Below are 22,986 nucleotides of genomic sequence, written 5' to 3' on the forward strand. Positions count from 1 at the left end.
AATTAAAGTTGTTAGGACATTACACTCAATTTTTTAAGTTGGAAAGATTTATGTAGAAGTCAGTATACCCTAGTGTGCATAACTCATTACGTAAGTCCCCAGTTATTTGAACTATGGTCCCGATGGTGTATTGAAGGTATATTTCTTGTTTTTGAAGATCATTTTATGACTTAGGGTGTATGTTTTGTTCATGGTAAAGCATCCTTGTTGAAATTAAAGTTGTTTGAACATGAGATTTATATTGAACTCCATCCTCAAGGAACCATTTTTTTTACAAATCTTGGTGCAAAACTACCTTGGTACCAAAGACTAAATAATTGGGGACTTTAGGCAAAGATTTTGCACAGGCAAATCAACTTTGAAAATGACATTGATTTTCAAGTGCAGAAATTTTTTAAGACTTATTCGAGATAGAAGTCATGTTTAGCCAAAGATTATGAGATTTATATTAAACTCCATCTTCAAGGAACCATTTTTTCTACAACTCTTGGTGTAAAACTGCCTTGGTACTAAAGGCTAAATAACTGGGGACTTTAGGCAAATATTTTGCACAGATAGGTCAACTTTGAAAATGATATTCTTTTTCAAGTGCAATTTTTTTTAAGACTTATTATTGGACATAGAAGTCATGCTCAGCCAATGATTATGAGATTTGTATTAAACTTCATCTTCAACGAACCATATTTTCTACAACTTTTGGTGCAAAATTGCTTTGGTACCAAAGGCTAAATAATTGGGGACTTTAGGGAAAGCTTTTGCACAACTAGGTCAACTCTGAAAATGGCATTGATTTTCAAGTGTAGAAATGTTGTTTAACACTTATTTCGCATAGAAGTCATGTTCAACCAATGATTATGACATTTATATTCAATTATGTGCTTCTGAGGCAGACATTTTGCACATCTTGGTCAACAAAGTTCATGCCTTTCGTTTTTAAGTGCACAATTTATTTTTCAACATTTAATGTACATACAACCCTATTGAGACATTTAACACACATAATGACATTCACATTTGCTGGAGACTGTAGTACAAATTTCCAAGACAAAAAATGGTCATTCTTTTATTCAACCATGTGGTAATGAACACAAAAAATAACATAAAATGATCATTGTTATCTTCAAAACGATGAAACATATTGAAATTGACACTAAAATATAGCAATCTCAAATTTCATTATGAATAAATGTAAGGAATACATTTCTTTTAACATTTCTAACAAAAAATATGCACATATACACCTAATGAATACATTCTGAAACAGTTTTAAAAAAAACCATAAATCACATTGCAACAATCCCTATTGTACAACATTTACAACAACCCTAAATGTTGCAACACTTCATCCCTCCGCACATTGTCAACATCCAAAATTCAATCACAAACATATTTCCTCTAACCTGTTGCAGTTCCTCCTGAAAACAAAAAAAAATGCACACAAAATCAATAAAATGCTCAATGTTTTATCAAAGGTCCAAACAATCAAAACTTTTACAACTTACACTTGCGTAATTGGGCATTGTTTTTCCTTCGTATTTCTCAACACCATCCCACAACTCCATAAATTTTAAAACAATAACTTCACAATCATATCTACATCAAACAAAGTTCAAAATACAAAATAATGTAATATCAGTTCAATCAAATCAAGAAATTTTATAATAAAAAAAACAAGATTAAAAACTTACGAGTTCGGTTGGATTGGAGTGTGCACGTGTTGGACCTGAAAAGACGGTTTGTTGTCTTCATAACGATTGAACAAATGTCCAAAAAACAAGTCAAGATTATATGCCTGCAAAACAACAAAGTTAACTTGACTTTCCAAACTACTAAATCAATTTACAAATACAAAGTACATCCATCAATTACAATACTTACAATTACAATATCAATCTTTTTACATTCTTTTCTATTGTGACCAACAATGTCCAGTGCAAACATTTCCATGGATGGAATCTTCACGGCGTAGCACTACCAATGTTCGTCATGGATAATTGGGACAAACAACTACAAACAAATAATGTGTCAACAAATATACAATAAACCATCAACATTGTCTCAAAATACATTGTTTGACATTTAATTGCACTAACAAATTCAGCATTAACAATGTCATGAAATCCAATTATCTCAGACTGGAAGTAGTTGATGTAGTCATTCAATGTCCAAACTTTACAATTAATCTTTTTCTTACGTGAGTCACATAAAACTTGAGTCTACAAGAAAATCACAAATTTAACTTTCATATGTCATGTCTATACAATATTTACATCATCAAATGTCAAATATTTTAACCAACTGCAAATAATGGACTAAAACATATCATTTTAACTACTACAGTGAACCTTCGTTCAAAGTATAATAATAACATTTAATTCTATGTTAAGTTATAATAAAAGAATTACATCATATTTAATAAATGTCACCATTTATTTTACTAATTAAACAATACACAAAAATAATGATATTTATAAAAAAACATTGTTATTATATCAACATTAAATACATACCATTTGAGAAACATTATTATTATATAATATAAAAGAACCATAAAAAATATAATAAGTATCGAATATAATATATAATATAGTATAATATACTATTTACCAATGCTCAACATTGACTTAAAACCAAAAGTCCACTACAAAAATTTAGATTTTTACCGGGGGTTATTTTTTTCATTTCCGGCGGTTTTAACCCCCGTAAAGTACGTTACCCGCGGTTAAGAAAACCGCTGGGAAAAGCTGCGTCGCTAAATAATTACCGGCGGTTTTGTGAAAAACCGCCAGAATTAGCGGGGGTTTTGGAAAACCGCCGGAAATAGCGGGGGTTTTGGAAAAACCGCCGGAAATAGCGGGGGTTTTGGAAAAACCGCCGGAAATAGCGGGGGTTTTGGAAAAACCGTCGGAAATAGCTGGGGTTTTTGAAAAACCGCCGGAATTAACGGGGGTTTTAGAAAAACCGCCAGAATTAATGGAGGTTTTACTGGAACCGCCAAAATTATCGGGGGTTTTGCTGAAACCTCCGGAATTAACAGGGTTTTTGCTGGAACCGCAAGAAATATGTACACTTTTTTTTTAGTTTTTTATTGTAAAATGAGATTATAATAAAATTATTTTTATTAACCAAACAAGAATAATATGAACTAAAACTGAATATTATATATAAAATAAATTACATTGTTCAACATATTAATATGTTCATACAACTAATTGTTCATATATTAAAAAGAAAGATATTCAATACTAAATTAACATACTAAAAATATGAATAAGATGTTCATTACATTACTAAAAAAGAAACAATGTCGAATTTTGTTCTTCTTCATTACTTTTATTGTTTGACATGTTCGCTTGGTCAAATACCTACAATATAACATAATAGTTAGTTAGTAATATATTTAATAAAAACACACTTTGTTATATGTTATAACATAATATAATAACATATAGTTGAACTCTTCTTTCTATCGGTAAAAAGGCAATAATACATGCATTTTGAATTAAGAAACATAACATCACCAATAAATGCCGAGGATTGATCCAAGAAAACTAGATCAAATTTATTCTTGAAAGTGAAAAACAAACGCATTTGAACATAAATATTATTTTTCTATAGACTTACTTTGAAAACAAAACATTGAATATAATTCACTTAACTTCAAATTTAATTGTACTAAAAATTAATTTTATAGAATAAAAGAAGTTTAAAATCATGTTTTTATATACTGCCCGAACACAAGTGAGTAATAACAAAATTATAATACTTTGGCAGGGTAAGCAAGCAATTCTAAGTTTGCAGTACCTGACCTCCAAGTCCATAAATACTAGTTGGAAAGACCTGCATGTAAAATTGAAACAACATGCATATATATATATATATATATATATATATATATGTATATATATATATATGTATATATATGTACAAGTATAAATTTTCTATGGGTTAATTATTGTATCAGACTATTTAGAGATGAGATATTAAATTGATATGATGTTGTTTCGTGACCTATAGAAACTATTTTCTTACTTTAACCCCATGTTTGTTGGGTAAATGCAGCAATAGCATTGAGTCCTCCAAGTTGGAGACCACGTTGAGCCATTCCCCAAGGAAATATCTCCTGCAAAGATCACTCCCTAGTTATCAACCAACTCAAGCTGCATTTTTCCTCTTCACATTATATACCAAGGACACTTAAACCATTAAAAAATTTGGAAGTAAATATACTTGGCCAAGCATTGCTACCTCTACTTCAATACCCCCAACACCCCATCCAGCAACTCCAAGCCAATCAATCATTGTTGTATGTGAATCAGTCCCAAAAACACTCTCAGAATAAAGCATGCTATAAACAAATGTGCAATCTTTTCTTTGTTTTATGTTATAAGCATGCACCAGAGGTGATAATAAATCAAAATGAAGAACTAAATACATGAAGCTATTTTACATTTTATGGCAATTACATACACATATATTGTATGAAATTATTTGGATCCGACATCAGCTTCCCAATCCACATCATTCTCTATAAATGTGGGGGAAAAACTACTGTGGTGGAGTAGCCCTCAAGAAGACCACTAATGAAGTTATGAGCATTGGCAAGCTTAGCTGCTTCAATCACTTCTGAATCAGAGGCACCTTCTTTTCCATAGAGTATGTTTTCATAAATTGATGTGGCAAAAAGAGCTGGCTCTTGTTGCACAAGACCAATGTGTCTCCTAAGAGATTTCAGATTAAGTTTTGTGATGTCTTTGCTTGTAAAAGTTTAATTTATTCTTGTTAAAAGAATGTTACAGGCAAATAGCGTATGCATGCAAATGGGTCAATGACAAATCCTTAGCATTTAATTGGATAAAGTTCTACGAAAAACTTACCATCAACTAACACCTTCCGGATACTGGATCAAAAAATCTGAGGATAAGGGAAATCACAAAGCTTTTACCAGAACCACTTTGCCCCACTAGAGCAACACTCTTGCCTGCAGGAACTCTTAGGTTGAAATCCTTGAAAATAATCACATCTGGCCTTGAAGGGTAGCTGAAATTGATTCTTTTAAGCTCAATTGTTCCCTCCACTGTTTTCAATTCTTCTCCAACATCTCCTGTTATTCCTGACTTTCTATCCATCACTTCGAAAACTGATGCAACCATTTGGTTCCCTTTCAAAAGGTCTGGGGCAAGGGCCAAAGTCTCCCCCATAGCCAGAGCTGTTACTATCAAAACCATAAATGACTTCATAATTGATTTAAAGCTTGCAAGCTCCTTTTCCATCAAAGTAGATCCATACCTGCAAAAAGTTTACACTCTGAGCACAAATGTAACCAGCATTTGGTAAGACATTAATCCTACAAGTAGCCTACTTAAGACAGAATAAAGTTAAAACATCTACCACAAGGCAAGACCATAAGATTAGAAAATAAAGAACTGGGAAACGCCATAGAATATGCCAACAATTTGGCCTCGTTTAAATGAGCGTTTAGAGGGATCAAGAAGCTCATTAGCATAAAGGTCAAGGACCTTTTCTTCAGAACAAAATGCAGCCACAGTGCGTATAATTGTGATCCTTGTAGAAAATTACTATTAATTTGGTAAAAAGGACAAAAAAAAATGGTACAGGTTAAAAAATTCGACGTCTTAGCTCACACCGCTTATCTCTTCCATTTCCTATTATTTATTCCATTCTTCAATCTCTATCGCAGACAAAATCAAAAGTTCTTTCATCAATCTCAAAGCTGTGTCAAATACTTGATCTTATTGTACACATTCATGTATATTTGTCAGACCACATACTCATATAGGTAACAATTTACCAAGTAATTTCAGAACCCTATCCAACTAACACTCATCAATTCCATTACATAACACTACCCATCCACCTCCTCCACCCTGTCTTCTTCCACTTTCCCTAACATTCAATTAATCTAACACTTTTTTCAATCAACCAACAAACATACCAAAATTATGATTTAGAAGTGTTTATTATCTTTTCTTAAACTAATAAATTTATACAGAAAAAACAAACGATCATACCTTGGTGAGAGATGAAAGGTTTAACGGAGAAAATCCACGGATCAAACAGAGAGAATTCGAAGCTGACGTTGAAGTTCAAGACGGACACCTCGCACCCAAGCAGAGAGAGACCAACACGAAGCAGTTGAAAATCAATGAACAATGAAGCTTGTGGTGTAGCGAAATGAAGATTATGGTGCAGACAAGGGGTTTGGAGAAATGAGGCAGCGGGGAGGGACTAGAGTTTGGAGGAAAAATATTCAGAAAAATTAGACGTAGAAGGAATGAAAACGCGGGAAAATATTTTGGGATTATTTAAGGAGTACCGGCGCCAGAAGTAGTTTTTTTATTTTTTTAAAAAATGTTAACTGCGGTTTCAACATTAAACCGCCGAAATTATTTGAGGTTTATAAAACCCCCGAAAAATAACCCCTTCTAAAATTAATTATTTTTGTAGTGGTCCTACGCCATATGTAACCTACACTTTTGTTTCCTTAATTTCCAAACACAATTACATTATACTAATATTACATAATATAGCTTATATAATATTTAAAACACAATTACTTTTATGCTAATATTACATGATATAACTTATCTAATATTTAAAATACCTCCCTATACAATATGAGAATATTATATAATATAAGCTATATAAAAAAAACGAAACCAAAACATAATGGTACTATTCTGTTATGTATGCACCTCTCCAAAAAAAAAAACGTTTCCTATTTAATCTGCACCATACTTCAAAAATTAAAAAAAAATCAGCATTTATTCCATTATTAGTAATTATAGACTTAAACTCAGTTTATAAAACTCTACACCATAATTTTATATACGTTTACTGTCAAAGCAAATATCTAAAAATTTATCAATTAAACAACGACTCATAAACTATAAAAAAACTCATAAATAGTGCACCAAAATGAACTTCCTACATCACCTCGAGAAATATATTACATGACTTAAACCACTTAAATAATCAATTATATTGCATCATACGTAAGAATTGTTGAATTCATTCCATTCCCAACATCGAATGAACATCATAAAAGAATCTAGATATTTTCATAGTTTTTGTCTAATCGGTATTTTATATATATATATATATATATATATATATATATATATTTATATACACTGATGTTTATAACAAAAATAAGTAAAATCGTTACTGCACCTAGATTACCTCCAAAATATAACTTAAACATTGAAATTTATATCCTTACTCAGAGTTGCACGAACTTTTTACTAAGCACTAGTTTTCACAATGATCCATAGACTTAAACAATATAATGATCCAAATTATATACTACATTAGATATTTGCCTAATCATTCGCAATAAACTTTACACGCTACTTACATATATAAAACTCCATGATCAGACTTAAAGCACCACACATCTCTAGCGACATAATTTCAATCCATCAGAAAAATTCACCAGCGACAAGCAAGAGGACTCACGTCCAAGAATCAAATACTCATTGCATCAAGTACTAATAGACAAAAAAGATTACTACCCCTTACTCTTGAGAAGCTTCACTTTGTTGACCAAGTTCCTCCATTACACTACACCAAATAAGGTTTAAAAAAATCTCAATAAGACCCATAAAATAGAAGAACCCCTAAACGGTAAAAAAAATTATAAAATAACTAAAATTCATCGAACAACAACAAATGATTGGCGAAAGGAACGGTTTCACGACGGCGAATGGTGAAAAGGCGGCGGTTTCGGTGACCGATGCTTTCAAACGACGGATCGATGGTGGAATGTGCTTCAGTGAACGACACTAGTCTGACTCTGCTGGGTGCTCCTTCTCTCTAGGGTTCTCTCTAACCCAAAGTAATATTCTGTTTTTGAAATGCATCCCTTCATTTTCACGTCATTTTCGTTTTCTATTTTTTTTTCACATGGACCACTATGCGACATGTGATTGTGTCAAAATGTTGTCAAAAATTATTGTCAAAGTATCATTATCCAACATTTACTTAGAGAGGGGAGTGGAAAATAAGCAGCCACTTTCTCCCTTTTTTTTATTTAGTTTGTAACTTTATGGTTGGATCTCCTTTAGCATGTTGTAATTAATTAGTTGCAGTATTTTTATTACGTGCTACAATCGATTCCACTTTCCTCCCTCTTATAGTATTTATGAATATATATGTGCAATTTACGAATCATAGCCATCCAAAAATGTCTTTTCTTAATCAATTTCGTTTGCGTTGGACTTCTCTTAGTCTAAATGGACAAAGACAAAATAAATAATTATTCTCAGTTATTCATAATAAAAGGCAACTAATATTTTAACTGTAACAATTAAAGTGAACAAAGATTTCTTAATATTAATAGCTTGTTTTTAATGAATGATTGATACTATTTTTTTCATTAGTTATATTTTGGATACATTTTCTATATACAAAGAAAAAATAAGATCACAAAAGTAAATTAAAAATTGGATAAGCTAAATTAAGCTTCTCATTAAGGTAGAATACTTAAATTAATTTTAAGTTTTGAAAGAGCTGAATATATTTTTATTTTTATTTAGCAATTCAAATTTGAGTATTTTTTTTTTTGTTTTTCAAATTAAAAATTACTATTTTATTTTCTTTATTTTTAAATAAACATATGTTAGACATTATTATCACGAAGATTTTATTAAAAAAAAAGGAAAAAAAAGAAAAAAAGAAAGAAAATGATTATATCGTAGTTAAAGTAATAATCACTCGGATCACTATTACAAGAAAAGGGATATAAAGTGGGACAAAGAGAAAAAGAAAATAAAATACTATCAAAATCATGTTTCTCAATTTAAAAATTATGTGAACAAATAAACATTGTCAACTTTAAAAATTATAATGAATTATTTCTGATTAAAAATTTAGAAATCATTTTAAATTAGAATATATATATATATATATATATATATATATATATATATATATATTACAGGATTAAAATAATTATTTTAAATTTTGAGATACTTAGATGTCAATTTTACATTTGAAAGATAAAAAAAATGTCACTTTAAATACTAGGATTAAACAAAATTTGGTTCAAACTTTAGGAGTAAAAAAATATTTTAGTAATATTTTTCAAAAAAAAAATGGAGAACTTCGATGTGAATTAAAATTTTACTAAAAGAACAAAGTATTCTAGCTGTAGAGTGAATTTAACTAAAGCACGCATAACCAAAACATCACTTATTTGGACTAGGAAAATTCGAAATCAAAAGGAAGAGCATTCAACAACCTGGTCCATCTCGTTGGTAAAGCATAATTATTCCAAAGATTCGTTTCCTTTTCTCCATTCTCTTTAACCCTTTGAATCACGGATCGCCGGTGGCGATCTCACGTAGACTCATCAAAAGGTAACACGTGTCGCTCTTCCAACAACTATACTGTAAAGCACAGATAATTCCAGGAAGCACCTGATAAGTGCCCCCCAGCGCCAACAGCACAGAGAGAGAGAGCGAGAGAATCCTCTCCGTTCCCACCGTGCCAGCGCATGCTCCATTCTCAAATTCCTCTGCAATCTTCTCAATTTCTCCGTCATCAATCCCAACATGCTTTATCTCCTACTCTCGCTAGGGTTTTAGCTCACCCTCGCGACTGACGCGATTTCTTCGTGAGCCTATTTTTAGCTTCTAGGGTTTCGTCAACCGCCATGGCCGAGTGGCACTCTCTCCTCCAATCGATTATTGTCGGCCTCATTTTCTCTTACCTTCTCGCCAAGCTCATCTCCATCGTCGTTTCATTCAAAGATGACAACCTCACCGTCACGCGCGCTGCCACTGCCACCGCCGCCGTCGAGCCCGTGGAATCCGAGGCTGTTAAACGCGAAGACGTCGTTCCAGATTCCGCGGCCTCGCTCAGGTTAGAGGAGCAGTCCGTGGTGGCCGAGCACGGTAGCGTGAGGAATGATAGTGACGGCGACTACGACGATGATGATTGGGAAGGTGTGGAGAGCACCGAATTGGACGAGGCATTCAGCGCAGCGACGGCGTTCGTGGCCGCCGCTGCCGCTGATCGGCTCTCGCAGAAGGTGTCGAGCGACTTGCAGCTCCAGCTTTACGGGTTGTACAAGATTGCCACTGAAGGTCCCTGCAGCACGCCCCAACCTTCGCCCCTCAAAATGACCGCACGTGCTAAATGGTATATTCTTCGCTACTCTCTGTTCTTATATGTGCTTTCTGCAGAAGTGACACTGTTGAGGAAAAGAAAAAGGGGAAGAATAGTGTAAATTAGTAATCTTTCGTGCTCTTCTGTGTGTTTATACAGCAGTGTGTGAAATGTGGGTTGGCGATCATTGAGCTTGTTTTGGATGTATTTGTAGTTTGTACTATTAAAGCTGAGACTGATACCACAAATACAAATCCTCTTCGTCTTTTTCTTTATGGTTTTTTCTTTTTATGTAAGTAATGTTTACTTTTTTTAAAACCAAGTGTTTGCGGAATATCTGAGGTACTATTACTGAATATTGTATGTAAATGGTCAACTGATGTTTTTTCCCTTACCTGTCTCATTGCCCCCCTTTGTAGGCAAGCATGGCAGAAATTGGGCGCGATGCCTCCTGAAGATGCAATGCAGAAGTACATTGATATTGTGACTGAACTGTATCCTGCTTGGCTTGATGGTTCATCTTTGGTGAGCCAAAATGCTATTTCTTCTTTAGCTTTAGGTGGATGAATCGCTACTTTCTCCAAAAGGAGGAAATATTATATTTAGAATCAAAGTAGTATGTTTAATACATTCTTGGTGTGTTTATTTTTTCATTGCTTTGCCTAACTCATAAAGCTTCTGTCACAGAAGAGTAGAAGTGGCGATGGTGCTGGCTCTGGTTCAGAGGCTAAGGGACCAATGGGGCCAGTTTTCAGTACTTTTGTTTATGAAGAAGAATATGGCAGCGACTCGTAAGATTCCTAAAGCCAATAATAATTTGTTCTGGGAGCCTATGTTTGTGTGGAGCTAAATGTAATTATAATGATATTTCCTTGATGACTTTAATGCATTTAGAATGGCGAGTCTTGAAAGGATAAGTCAGAGGGTTTAGTTTTTTTACTAATCTGCTTTGGTCCTACAAGATTTCTTGTTGCTATATGTGAATTTTTATGTATTTTTATTATGAATTTCAAAAACTATTACGCATATAAATCATGTTCATTGCTGATCACAACTTACCAATGCGTACCTCCCAGCAAAGTCGCTTATATTGTAACGTCTCAGATTATATAGAAAATACATAATATTGACGTCATCAAATATAATATAATAGAACAGTTAGGAGTAGACATGTAGATAAGTTGTTAAGATTACAGTCATCCAAAAGAAGTCATAATTTAAAACTTTCTTCATAACAGAGTATTTCAAAATAATATAATTTAACTAAGAAATCCTAACAAACTAAGCTGCAACATCATCACTATCCAGGGCCTGCTCCAGGGGTACCTCATCTACCTCTGCTCACATCCAAGTGGATGATCATTGCAAAAGAAAAACACACACAAGCAAGACACAAACACAGAAGCAAGGGTGAGCTAGGTATACAAAAATCATGTTATAACAATCACACACAACATGCAATTAAAGACAGATATACTAGACTACGCAAACATAACTTGTTACACTTTACACTTGGCTCGTCCGGACTTAGAATGATTGTCGAGCTATGGTGGGTCATGTACTCGTGGTGGCTTTTACTGCTTTGCAAAGCCGTTGCCAATGGGTTTCAGCCTACCACACTCACGAGGTTAGTCCGTTATCACTCACCTTGGGTCATACTAGAACCACCTAAGACTAGAACCTCCTGCTACTACTCACGACATGGTTCAATCCTCTCTACTTGAGAATGATTGACCATTGTAGTTTCAGGATAACCCCCAAGACTGAGCTTCCATGCAAATCATTCTAAAACACACCAAGGGCACCACCATGGATCCTCTCCTTGAAGATCATGGAATTACGTCCAATAACCACACTTCCTCTATGAACACCATTCATAACTCTTATATTCATACACTTTTCACTTTAACAACATACATCATGCTTGAATCCCATCATACAATACAATATGCTCCAACACATGCTTCACAAACCATACAACATTCAACTCTATATGAAACAATACAAAAGAAAAGATAGAGAATAACACCCTGGACATCTCGCACAGCGCACCCCTTTGCACAGTGAGACTTAGAGCCTTTCGCACAGCACACACTACTTGCATGGCGAATTAACTCACAGAGGTACCAGACCTCAATCCTCTCGCATGGCGCACCCAGGTCGCTATGCGAGAGCCTAGACAGAGACTACCCCTTCCAAAGACTCGCTATGCGCCCAAACTCGCCTTTCGAATTAAACTGGCAGAGGTTCCAGGCCACTACCAGTCGCACAACGGTCAGATTCGCTATGCGAATCACCAGACAGAGAGCAGCACCCTCCAGTTATTCGCACAACGAACCAGCTCGTAGCGAATGAATCAAACAGAGAGCACCCTCTGCAGGGACTCGCTATGCGAGACAATTCGCATAGCGACTCTGCATCATCTGCAGAACGCGAATTCTGCAGAATTATGCACTCACACAAACCCTCACCATCTCTAGGCCTTTTCTCAAATTTCTAACACCTCTAAGTCGTGTTTTATACTTAATTAAACTTGTCTAGATGTTCCCAAACCTCTCTACTACAATTCTAAAGTAATTACAACTCAACTTTTACAACCCAACATCAATTTCCATAACTTGAGGATCCCAAACCCAATTTTAACACTTTGCACCTATTTGGACCACTTTAGTGACTCAAACAAGTCACAATAAACTTGCTGAAACTGCCCCAATAGCCCAAATGCACTCTGGACATCCAAAGCTCAAAATCACTATCTCACTTCCTTTCAACAGTTTCAAAACACTAGTATTTCACTATGCTTCTGCCAAAACCAGGTTATAACAACCTTCTACTCAAAATACTTCTAACATGAACAATTCTAGTAGTCAAACGCATCCAATACAGTTTATTAACATCACCTCACAGATTCACAGATTCAACACTTCAGCACATGCAAATTAAACTACCAAAAACTAATTCATGTCTCAAACAACATATCCATTCAGATTTCAATACACATACACATCTTACAATAAATTCAAAAGAATATCTAGCTCCCCTTACCTCAAGTACAAACTGACCAGCTCCCAAGAACACCTCAACCGTACCTTTCACAGCAAGAACTCAACCAAACCCTACAGACCACCACATTGGTGATAGGAACAGCTCTTAGAGCTAGGATGGAGTGGAAAAATGAAAAAGGAAAAGCACAACACACATGCAACCAGCAAAGATTGCATGTGCTAGGTTTAAGAACGGAGAAGAAACTGCATGTAAGGACTTACCAGCCTAGAACCCAAAATGAATCGGTCAGTTTCGAAGCCCTCTATGTTGCGGACGTTTGGGCGCCACCTGATCGGAGATCCAATGGCTCAGTGAGGAGAAATGGTAGAGAGAAGGAGGAGAACTTAGAAGAACTTGAGATTTTAGAGAGATAGTGGAAGTAGGCTAATGAACCAGGTTGTTCAGAAATCTATATTTATACTAAAATAAAAAATCTGGTTCTATTAGTCTAATGCACTAATCCACTCCTTTAATCCCAATTTTAGGTTCTCACATATATAACAGTGAAATTTTTAATTTAATGCTTTTGATGATTTATTTCTTATAACTAATTATTTAACGCAATTACTTTGTATGTAATTCTCTCTCAGTGGGAATTTTTTCCACCTATTTTTGGAATGGTTTCTATAGTTTACTTGATAATACTACTAATACAAATCCTTCGGAAGTATTTATTTTTAATATGGATGCAGTTCAGGTCTCATTTCCTCTTTTTTGTACACCACCCTGTCTTTACACTAATCATCAACCCTCACCTATCACTAAACTCCTTGATCCTTTGACATTTTGGGGGATTATATGAGCTGATCACAAGATTTTTTAGAAGTTACAAATTGTCAAACTTAATATATACCAAGTATCAAGGATATTTGTTGATGAATAATAACTTTTGATCAGCCACAAAATAATAAAACTCAGTAGTTAGGTGCTTCATCATGAAAAGGGCACTGTTTCTGGAATGAACAAAGTATTGATAGGCATATTGATTTTTAATTTTCTTCCTTTACAGGCAAATGGAAGCCATTCATGGATTTGCCAGGGAAGGAGATATGGCTAATCTGCTCAAGTGTATTGAAAATGGTGTTTCAGTTAATTTGAAAGGTGAGTTATTTATAATAGCCATTTGCTTTTCTTTGTGTATACATTATTCTCTACCGAGCTGTGAGCTGTCAGTAATTTTTTTTTTGGTTTTTGAATGGATCAAGCTCCTACTAAAAAATTGTGGCTAGCTCTAGAAATTACAGTCAGTGATTTAGTGAAACGTCATCTACCTGAATTTTAGCAGCATTGCTTGATAAGTCTAACATGAGTAAATTTGTTTTCACTGTTTTTAAAACCAAAGGCAGGTGCTATGTTTTTGTTATGACTTATGAATTACAACCCAAAACCCAACCCATAATTGGTACACACGCTAAGTTACTAATTGAAATACTACTTACCCTTACTTGTAAGCCTAAGTTGCTCAAAACATGGTTACCGAGATCCTTTTGCTGAAAGAAGTTGTATTTTCAGTGTGACCGAAAATTCTTAAGTCTATACATTTTCAACATCAAAAAGATAATGATCGCCTGTTGGAAGATATGTGTCTGTCCGTATGCAGTCTAGGAACATCAACAAATACGGTATATATTGTTCCATTACATTACAATATTTAATGCAATTCAATATATTCATGACGAGTCTCCTATAGCTGTAGAGTTCCCATACTTGCTAAAAAATCCAAGAGGGAACTATAAATCTAGTGAAGGCCTGTAAAAGAAATAATGTCCTTGGAGGGACCATAACTCCAAATAGCTTGCAGCCCAGTTGCATGATAACTTGTATAAAATAAGAATGGTGACTTGAATAAACTAAGTGAGGGCATAACATGTACCATGAGGTAGAAAGGCCATAACAATGCAAGGGTGGTTCTTTTCTATCACAACTCCAGCAGAATATGCTAAGATAACGAAGATAGTTCATAACCACTTCATTAAAATGTAAACTGAAACAACAAAAGCCTTATCCCACTTGGTGAAGCCAACACCTGACACCATTCATCTTTGTTGAAGGCTAAAACTTCAGAGATATTATTTACTATGAGATACCAAAACAACTTCCTTAAATATCCTTCAATAGAATGTAGGAGAGAATAAAAATCAGGAAACTTTTAAGCGAATCATGGTAGAAACAGTAATCTTTGTGTCCTCTAAAGTGAGAATAATTACATGCAGGTAAACATGGAATATAACAATCTGTTAGAAAAGGTTTAAAAATTTATATTGTAGGGGTCACATGAGAACCAAAATATGACGGGGAACTTTACCTTGTTTAGAACCTTCTCCTAAGGGCAACTCTTCCCTTAGAAGCTGCATGAAATGGAGAGTCTTTTCTTCTCATCGGATTGGTTGCATGAAGTGGAGAATCTTTTCTTTTCATCTTTCAAGGTAAGAGTTGGAGTGAGGTTGGAAAGAAAAAAAATGTAACAAAATGTGCGGAAGGTGAACGGAGAACAAGTTGAAACGTTGAAAACATGTTTCTTGTGACAAGAGTTCCCATTCATCTGTTTCTCCAAATTACACATTTATTTTTCTTTTTCCCATTTGTTGATTATGAAAGTTGAGAGTTCCAATATTAATCAGCAAGCCTGTGTAATTGCTTGAAGGTGCATTTGAAGATAGAAAATTGACTGGCGACTGATGTGGCACAAAAGGAATAAATATTCTAGGCATGCTTTAGTAATTTCCTTTTTATTGTGAAAATTAGCTGAAGTGGAGAAATCTGTCTTGTTACATGTTCAACCTTCAATTTAATTTCGTTCCCATTTGTTCTCCTGGTTCCTACATTTGTGGGTGGAGAGATATACCAGTGATTTTGTGTGTATTTTATTTTCTTTTCACTTAGATATGAAAGCTTGATATAGAGAAGTAGCTATATTCACTCTAGTTGCTCTTCTCTATCACAAGTTTGATACAGTAGGGGAAGTAGGTAACCATGGAAAGTCTTGATTATTTTAACTGTAGAGGATACAATAACATTGGTCATCAGATGATATTGGGATGTGGATAAAAGTTTTTCTCCCTTGACTGCCACCTAGTCACTAAAGGTTCCTATGCAATGTCATCATTATTGATATTTGCCGTGTCGTGACAGTGGCTTATCAAATTAATATTTGCTTTTGACTCTTGTTATTATTTTTCCTTTTTATATCAACATGCGTTTTTGAAATGAATGCAGACAGTGAGGGCCGGACACCATTACACTGGGCTGTGGATCGTGGCCACCTTAATGTCACAGAGTTGCTTCTGAGCAAGAATGCTGATGTGAATGCCAAGGTATTCCATATGCTTTAGAATCAATAATATATGCATTAACGTCAGGGACTACTCTTATTTCATGACATTGCCGTAACTCCCCAGAATGAAAACGGAGCTGAACCTCAATTCTGAACCAGACAAACCTCACTGCAGAAGTTGAATAATATCGTAGTTTAGCTTAGGCTTTTGGAGATGCTTTTTGGCATTTTACGGTTAATGATACTAATGTCTCTTCCACTTTCTGTTGATATTATGTTTTCTTTTTTAAAGGATAATGATGGACAAACTGCCTTGCATTACGCTGTTACGTGTGAGAGAGAAGGCATAGCTGAGTATTTAGTGAAGCATAATGCAGACATAAATTCAAAAGATAATGATGGGAATTCACCGCGAGACATCTGTGAGCCAAGCTGGCCATGTTTGCAGCACGTGGAGGAAGTAAACTGATTGCTTGTTTGCTTCATGCTGGTTCTGGCCAATGCAACCATTTATCCTAATCCCTTCAGGATGTACGTGTCTATATAACTTTTTTTTGTCCTTACGAATGGTGTATACACCCTTTTCTGTCTATGCACCGCTTAGGTAATTGTTCATCAGGTATATTCTGTTTTAATATTGTTCCTCTGCTCAATTCAAAGATATAGAAGGAAACTAGAAAGAGTAAACAGGGAAAGGGAGAAAATCTATAACGATATACTCCTCGGAAAACCTTCTACCACCCCTTCGATTGAAGGTGATACAGATTTACAGGGTTATTTTAGATCTTAAATTGGTGTTAAGATTATCTGGATTCGCGTGAAATCTTTGATTGATCATGCTGTCGCAAGGACGTGAAATCTGATGTTTTTGGCCCCACTCGTCTCACTCTTTTCTCCCTTTCCATCTTTTTCAAGAAAGACGGTTTATGAAGTTAATACTCTTATACGAGTTTGATTATTAACATTTATTAACGTATCAAGTTAGTCAATGTATTAGAAATCCAAAAAAAAGGCATAATATTTTTTTTGTTATGCATAGAAAAAAATAGAGCAAGGCATGGGATTAAAAATGTTTTGTTTTTTTTAGTAAATAAGTAAAATTAAAGGTAAAAAAACATGATAAAACGTTCTTTTATTTATTTATTTATTTGCTTGCGCCATTATTTAACAAACAGTGATATTTGTCGTAGTTTATGCCTAATGCTTAGAAAAATATTAGAAATTAGAAATTTTATGATCATTTAAAAAAAGTTGTACGCCTTTTAAAAATTTAAAAATGATTTTACACTTTTGTCAGGGCAAGCGGTTCTTTTATCATCAGGTTAATTTTATAATTTTTTATAATAATTTATATTTAAACTCTCGGGGTCATTTTTAATCCATAGTTCCTGTGAGACACGAACTAGCTTTGACCTCATTAACAAGGATTATGAACACCTCCAACTATCATGCTGTGTTGCTCAAAATCAGATTTCTCCAGAATTCCACTCCAACTTAGTATTTCAGCGTTCCTTTGGAGAGGCAGCGAGTGTGCGAACCAGCTAGCAAAGCAAAGAGTCAATGTAACGATAATCTTAAGGACTTTTTATACTTTTCTGATGTTTTAGCTCATAGTATGAGTTTCATTACCCATATGTCACTAATTTATTTTCTCCTTTCTACATTTTCTTTCAATATAAAAAACATACACTTTCATACTCATTTTTAACCGTGTTATATCAAGATTTTAACTTCTAAACAAACTATAAACAATATGGATTTTATAGTGGGTATTATTAAACTTAATAAACGTATGATATGTGGAAGTTTGTGATTTTATAATATTATATAAATGTCTTATACTACGTGGATAAACTATTTATTCTCGAGTTATATTTCAATTTTTATGGATAGATCGTGTAGGAAAATTATACTATATATTAATTAAATAGTATAGATACTATTTTTAAAATAATTTAATATATTACGTGATCACTTATAATTAAACAACAACGCCTTATTTGTATGTAGATGAGCTATTTTCTATTATATTAGAGTTTACTTTCTCTACACTTTTAGAATACAATTCTTGATGGTTCTTAGCTCGCATATTTAGATGATAAAGTTTACGCACTTTATTACTTACTCTTAACAATTCAAACAAGAGAAGAAGTATAACATTTAGAACTCAGATACCCAAATAAGTTGCTTAGCATCCTTTATATGGTAATAAAATCATACGCTCATGTAAATCAATGTAAAATATCAATGTTTTCATCACCTTAATGGATGAAAGCAAATTGGATGAATAGGATAAAAATGATGTAACACATGAAAATATTCAAGGTAGAGATTCGAGTTTTCTAAATAAATAGATGAAAAACCTAATGAGACTAAAAGCTTATTTAAGATCTAAATGTATAGAGGGTTTAAAGGATTAATCTTTCAATCTTTTGTTTATAATGAAAAATTGATATAAGAATCTAGGTAAGATTAAGAGACTACACTAGATACCTAAATATATAATTAGGTACGATTATAGATACAACGAATAGATGTTTCCAATATTCTATCTTCTATATTTAGATTTAATGATAATACATATATATGATTATTCTAACACTCCACCTTATGTTGGAGCATACAATTTGTATGCATCCTGAAATAAATGAACTCACTTCAAGATTCCTTTTAGGACTTGGTCAACATATCTGCATTTGATCCAACAAACTCAATATAAATTTCTTTGGACAACAATTTTTCACGAATATTTCTATGTTTAGTCATCTCATTAAACATTGGATTTGATGCAATGGGGAGGGAAGCTTGGTTGACATAGTAGATCTTCATGGTTTGAATTTCACATAAATTAAGCTCTCAAAGAAATTTTTTTATCCATATAAGTTCACAAGTAAGAGACATCATTATTCGATCTTCAACTTCAACAATTGACCAGCTACTACATTTTGCTTCTTACTTTTCCATAAGATAATATTTTTTCCAAGGAAGACATAATATCCTGTAGTAGAGCATCTATCTGTAAGGGAATTTGCCCAATCAACATCACAGTAGTTGGAGACTTGAATATTTCCTTTATCTTCATATGGCAAACGTTGTCCTAAAGCTATTTTTGGGACCTTAAAATATAGATGATATCATTCTAATGGCAATACATGGTGTCTGCATAAACTGACTAAACACTCCAATTGCAAAAGATAAATCAAGTTTCGTAATAGTAAGATAAATTAGCTTCAAAACTAGTCACCTATATCTTTCTAAATCAAATAATGCTTTACCTTCTTCCATCATTACTTTTTTATTTTGGTCCATTGAATTATCTGTACCAAGCATGCATGTTTGTTGTAGAATGTCAAAATTGTACTTCCTTTGAGAGATTACAACCCCATCTTTTGACTGAGTTACCTCAATGTCCAAATAATATTTGAAACTCCCATAATCCTTGGTTTGAAAATCTTTTCACAAGTACTCCTTCAATTGAGAAATTCTAGCAATTGAGAAATTCTAGCAATATCATTTCATGTAATGACTATATCATCAACATAGATGATTAGGTAAGTGTATTTCCCAAGAAGGGTATTATAGTAGAAAACTAAATTATTTGCTTCATTGAGTTTTAGTCCAAAAGTTTGAACAACTGAGTTGAATTTACCAAACCAATCACGTGTAGATTGCTTAAGGCCATAAAAAGAGTGGCATAACTTATAAACCTTACCAAACTCCCTATGAGCAACAAACCCAAGAGGTATTGATGGAGTGGTTGTAACAACATGATTTTTTGAGATGTCACGGTGTAAATTTTTTTAAAACTTTTCTATAAAACATTCATTTAAGATAATAAAACTTTATTCGATCAAAATGTGGAAGCAACACATAACTATAAATCTCGCTTGTTAAAAATTAAAATCTCAAAATATCACTTTTACATAATAATTTCCAAGTCTGAAAACTTTATAAATAATGAATAAATAATCAACTCCGAAGTAAAAGATCCCAACTCTCGTCAACTACTTCAATCTAGTCTTATCTGGAACGTCATCTACTTCTGTACAAGTACGATCATCGTAGATGAAAACTACAACCACAACATGCAAGAGTGAGCAACCAGAAATATCATAACACATAATATACAATAATCATTTTAAACACATAATAATTTAATCATAAACATATTTCATCACGGTATCAACATCACAGTCAAATCATTCATGAACCAATGTTATTATCTTAAATGAATGTTTTATAGAAAAATTTTAAAACAAAATTTACACCGTGACATCTCGAAAAATTGGGATGTTATAGTGAGATAAATGATGCATCCAATGAGTCAACAGGTCGTTCTATGTTAAAAATATTGTATTGAGTGATAATGTAACGATAGAAGAAACCTATAAAACTACTAATTTAGGTTATTACATAAATAATAAATATTAATATGAAATTGAAAATTTATATATCATGTATTCACAATCTTCTAAAATTTGTAGGTGAATTTTTTAAAAAATAAAAACATTTTTTATTAACTATAATAATTTTATCAAATTATTTTAAAATAATTTTTTTTAATTCATTGATTATTTTTTAATTCAATGACGATGAGAAATATCTTGTTTTAAAAGAATATAAAAGATACAAATAATTTTTTTTTTCTATATGTATCATACACTTTTTGCTCCTACACGTGAAGATTGTTAAAAGTCTTCTCAATTTCAAATTTAAAAATCCTTGTGAAAGATCATTAGGTAAATTGTGAACAGTAATGATTGTTAAGTAAATTGATGATTAAGATTCAATTCTTTATCTTGATTTTAAGAATTAAGTTAGTTTTTAAATGTGTGATTTGAAACGTTAACTCGTTTTTCATTTCATTGCACGAAATTTGTTTTCAACTGCATAAATATATTACTGTTTATAAAACAATGCTACCTTTTTTAACAATGCTATCATTTTATTTAATTTCCACTTTAGATGGGATTAGGTGTTTTAACTATTGCGTTGGCCAACTTACATCCGCATTTGGTACAACAGAATTGATTTCATTAAAAGGGATAAAAGTAAGTATAATTGTAAATCAAATGAAGGAGAAGACTTAGGTTGACATGGTTTACTATATTTTTAAGTTATTTCTAATTCTTTTTCACTAAGATTTTGTCCTATCACTCCTTACCTAGAAGTATCTTTTATACCATTTTTAAACACCTAAGCATTTTTTTTCCATTAAGCTACTCTTGACTTTCACAAACAATAAATTTTTTGTTTCTAAAAGCAATACAAAAATTCAATAATACTCACTACAGTGATCAATAGTTTAATATTGAATAAAATTATTCATAATACCAGATATTGTGTAGTACATAAGTGTTAGCAATTCTTTTCAAGATCAAAAACCACCAAAAAGGAGATTGAAACACAACTAAACTATCTTTGTAATCACACTCCTATCTTATAAAAGAAACAACTTCATCTTTCCTTCACTTGCATTTGCTAAACTACCTTGATTCCCATAACATTGATCCTTAACTATATCTTAATCCACCCTTAATGCATCACCATTGTTTTCCTTTTCTTAAAACGAGCAACCCCTCTCGAAGACTAAAACTCCCTTAGAACAAGACTTATAATCAATTCATTCTCTCATAAGGTCAAGCTTCAAATTTTGCAAAGAAATTACTTCACGTAAACCTCCAACTTAAGTACTTTGATCACCTCGTCAAATGCCACCTAACATAGAAATCTTCATGGAACCCCTACTATAACAAACATTGTCAACTTACTCTCAAACTTTCTTCAAAAATTACCTCTTCAACTCGAAACCTCAAGCAAACTTTCTGACCTACTCCAAATCCCACAGTCCCAATGTCTTCTGTAACCTAACACCCAACAACTGCTTTCCTCTTGATCAAACTTAGTCGATCACTCAACACCACCACCAAACAATACTTGATAAAAATTTACTTCAACTCAATATGCATCCTCATATCCCTAAACCTCTCAACCAACCCAACTATTTGATCATCTCGATAATCACTTCAACAACTTATATTGTAGCCACTCCCATTTTATTTGTTTGAAGACCTTTCTTCTCAATTCCTCGCACCTTGTACTCTTAATTCTCTTACCTTACATTTTCCTTACAAAACTAACGTTCTGATGTACTCCTCCCTTCAACACTTGAAATCTTTCATCTTAACTCACGATCAAACCTTTCTGCTATGCGAGCTACTAATCTTGAAACATCATTCTAAACTTGGCTCTGATGCATCCAGTTGTTGATAAAACCTAACCATCTCCTTCTAATTTACTTAACTTAAGACCCTTACAGTACTTCATTCTTTTTCAAAGACCTCATATTCTCTCAACCTGGAAACTTAACCCTACAAAACTGTTCCTCAACCTTGGGTCCACTTTCAAATTCTTAATCCTTTCTTAACTCAAGCTTTAAACCTTCCACCACCTTTCTTCTTCAAATCTCAAACATCCTTGATATACTAAACCATGTTGTCAATCTCACCCAATGATACTCTGTTGCTCACCAACAC

General features: G+C 33.3%; 1 protein-coding gene, 1 long non-coding RNA gene and 1 pseudogene across 3 annotated transcripts; 1 reads left to right on the plus strand and 2 right to left on the minus strand.

The window, feature by feature from the left end:
- Positions 1 to 1,325: 1,325 nt before the first annotated feature.
- LOC128196248 (ABC transporter B family member 10-like) lies at positions 1,326 to 9,565 on the minus strand (annotated as a pseudogene).
- On the plus strand, positions 9,225 to 17,273 carry LOC108331817 (acyl-CoA-binding domain-containing protein 1). 2 transcript variants are annotated; one of them, XM_017566772.2, is made up of 6 exons: positions 9,225 to 10,164; positions 10,551 to 10,656; positions 10,819 to 10,922; positions 14,186 to 14,277; positions 16,393 to 16,490; positions 16,743 to 17,273. In XM_017566772.2, exons 1-6 carry the CDS (start codon positions 9,677 to 9,679, stop codon positions 16,917 to 16,919), a joined length of 1,065 nt encoding a protein of 354 aa, XP_017422261.1. In that variant the 5' UTR covers positions 9,225 to 9,676; the 3' UTR covers positions 16,920 to 17,273. The 2 variants fall into 2 exon arrangements, with proteins under 2 accessions (XP_017422261.1, XP_017422262.1); XM_017566773.2 differs by having other exon boundaries at positions 10,822 to 10,922.
- Positions 10,929 to 13,684, minus strand: LOC108331818 (uncharacterized). Its single transcript, XR_001832446.2, has 3 exons — positions 13,398 to 13,684; positions 13,177 to 13,247; positions 10,929 to 11,468 (listed from the first exon to the last, which is right to left on the minus strand). It is a non-coding gene; the product is annotated as an uncharacterized LOC108331818 (long non-coding RNA).
- Positions 17,274 to 22,986: the final 5,713 nt, after the last annotated feature.

The sequence above is a fragment of the Vigna angularis genome, chromosome 4 (genome assembly GCF_016808095.1).
Source record: "Vigna angularis cultivar LongXiaoDou No.4 chromosome 4, ASM1680809v1, whole genome shotgun sequence".
In the NCBI taxonomy this organism is placed as follows: domain Eukaryota; kingdom Viridiplantae; phylum Streptophyta; class Magnoliopsida; order Fabales; family Fabaceae; genus Vigna; species Vigna angularis.

Coding starts and splice junctions, on each gene's coding strand:
- LOC108331817 (XM_017566772.2), top strand. CDS start 9,677: ATGGCCGAGTGGCACTCTCTCCTCCAATCGATTATTGTCGGCCTCATT. Junction 10,165..10,550: donor ATGACCGCACGTGCTAAATG/GTATATTCTTCG, acceptor CCCCCTTTGTAG/GCAAGCATGGCAGAAATTGG. Junction 14,278..16,392: donor TGTTTCAGTTAATTTGAAAG/GTGAGTTATTTA, acceptor AAATGAATGCAG/ACAGTGAGGGCCGGACACCA.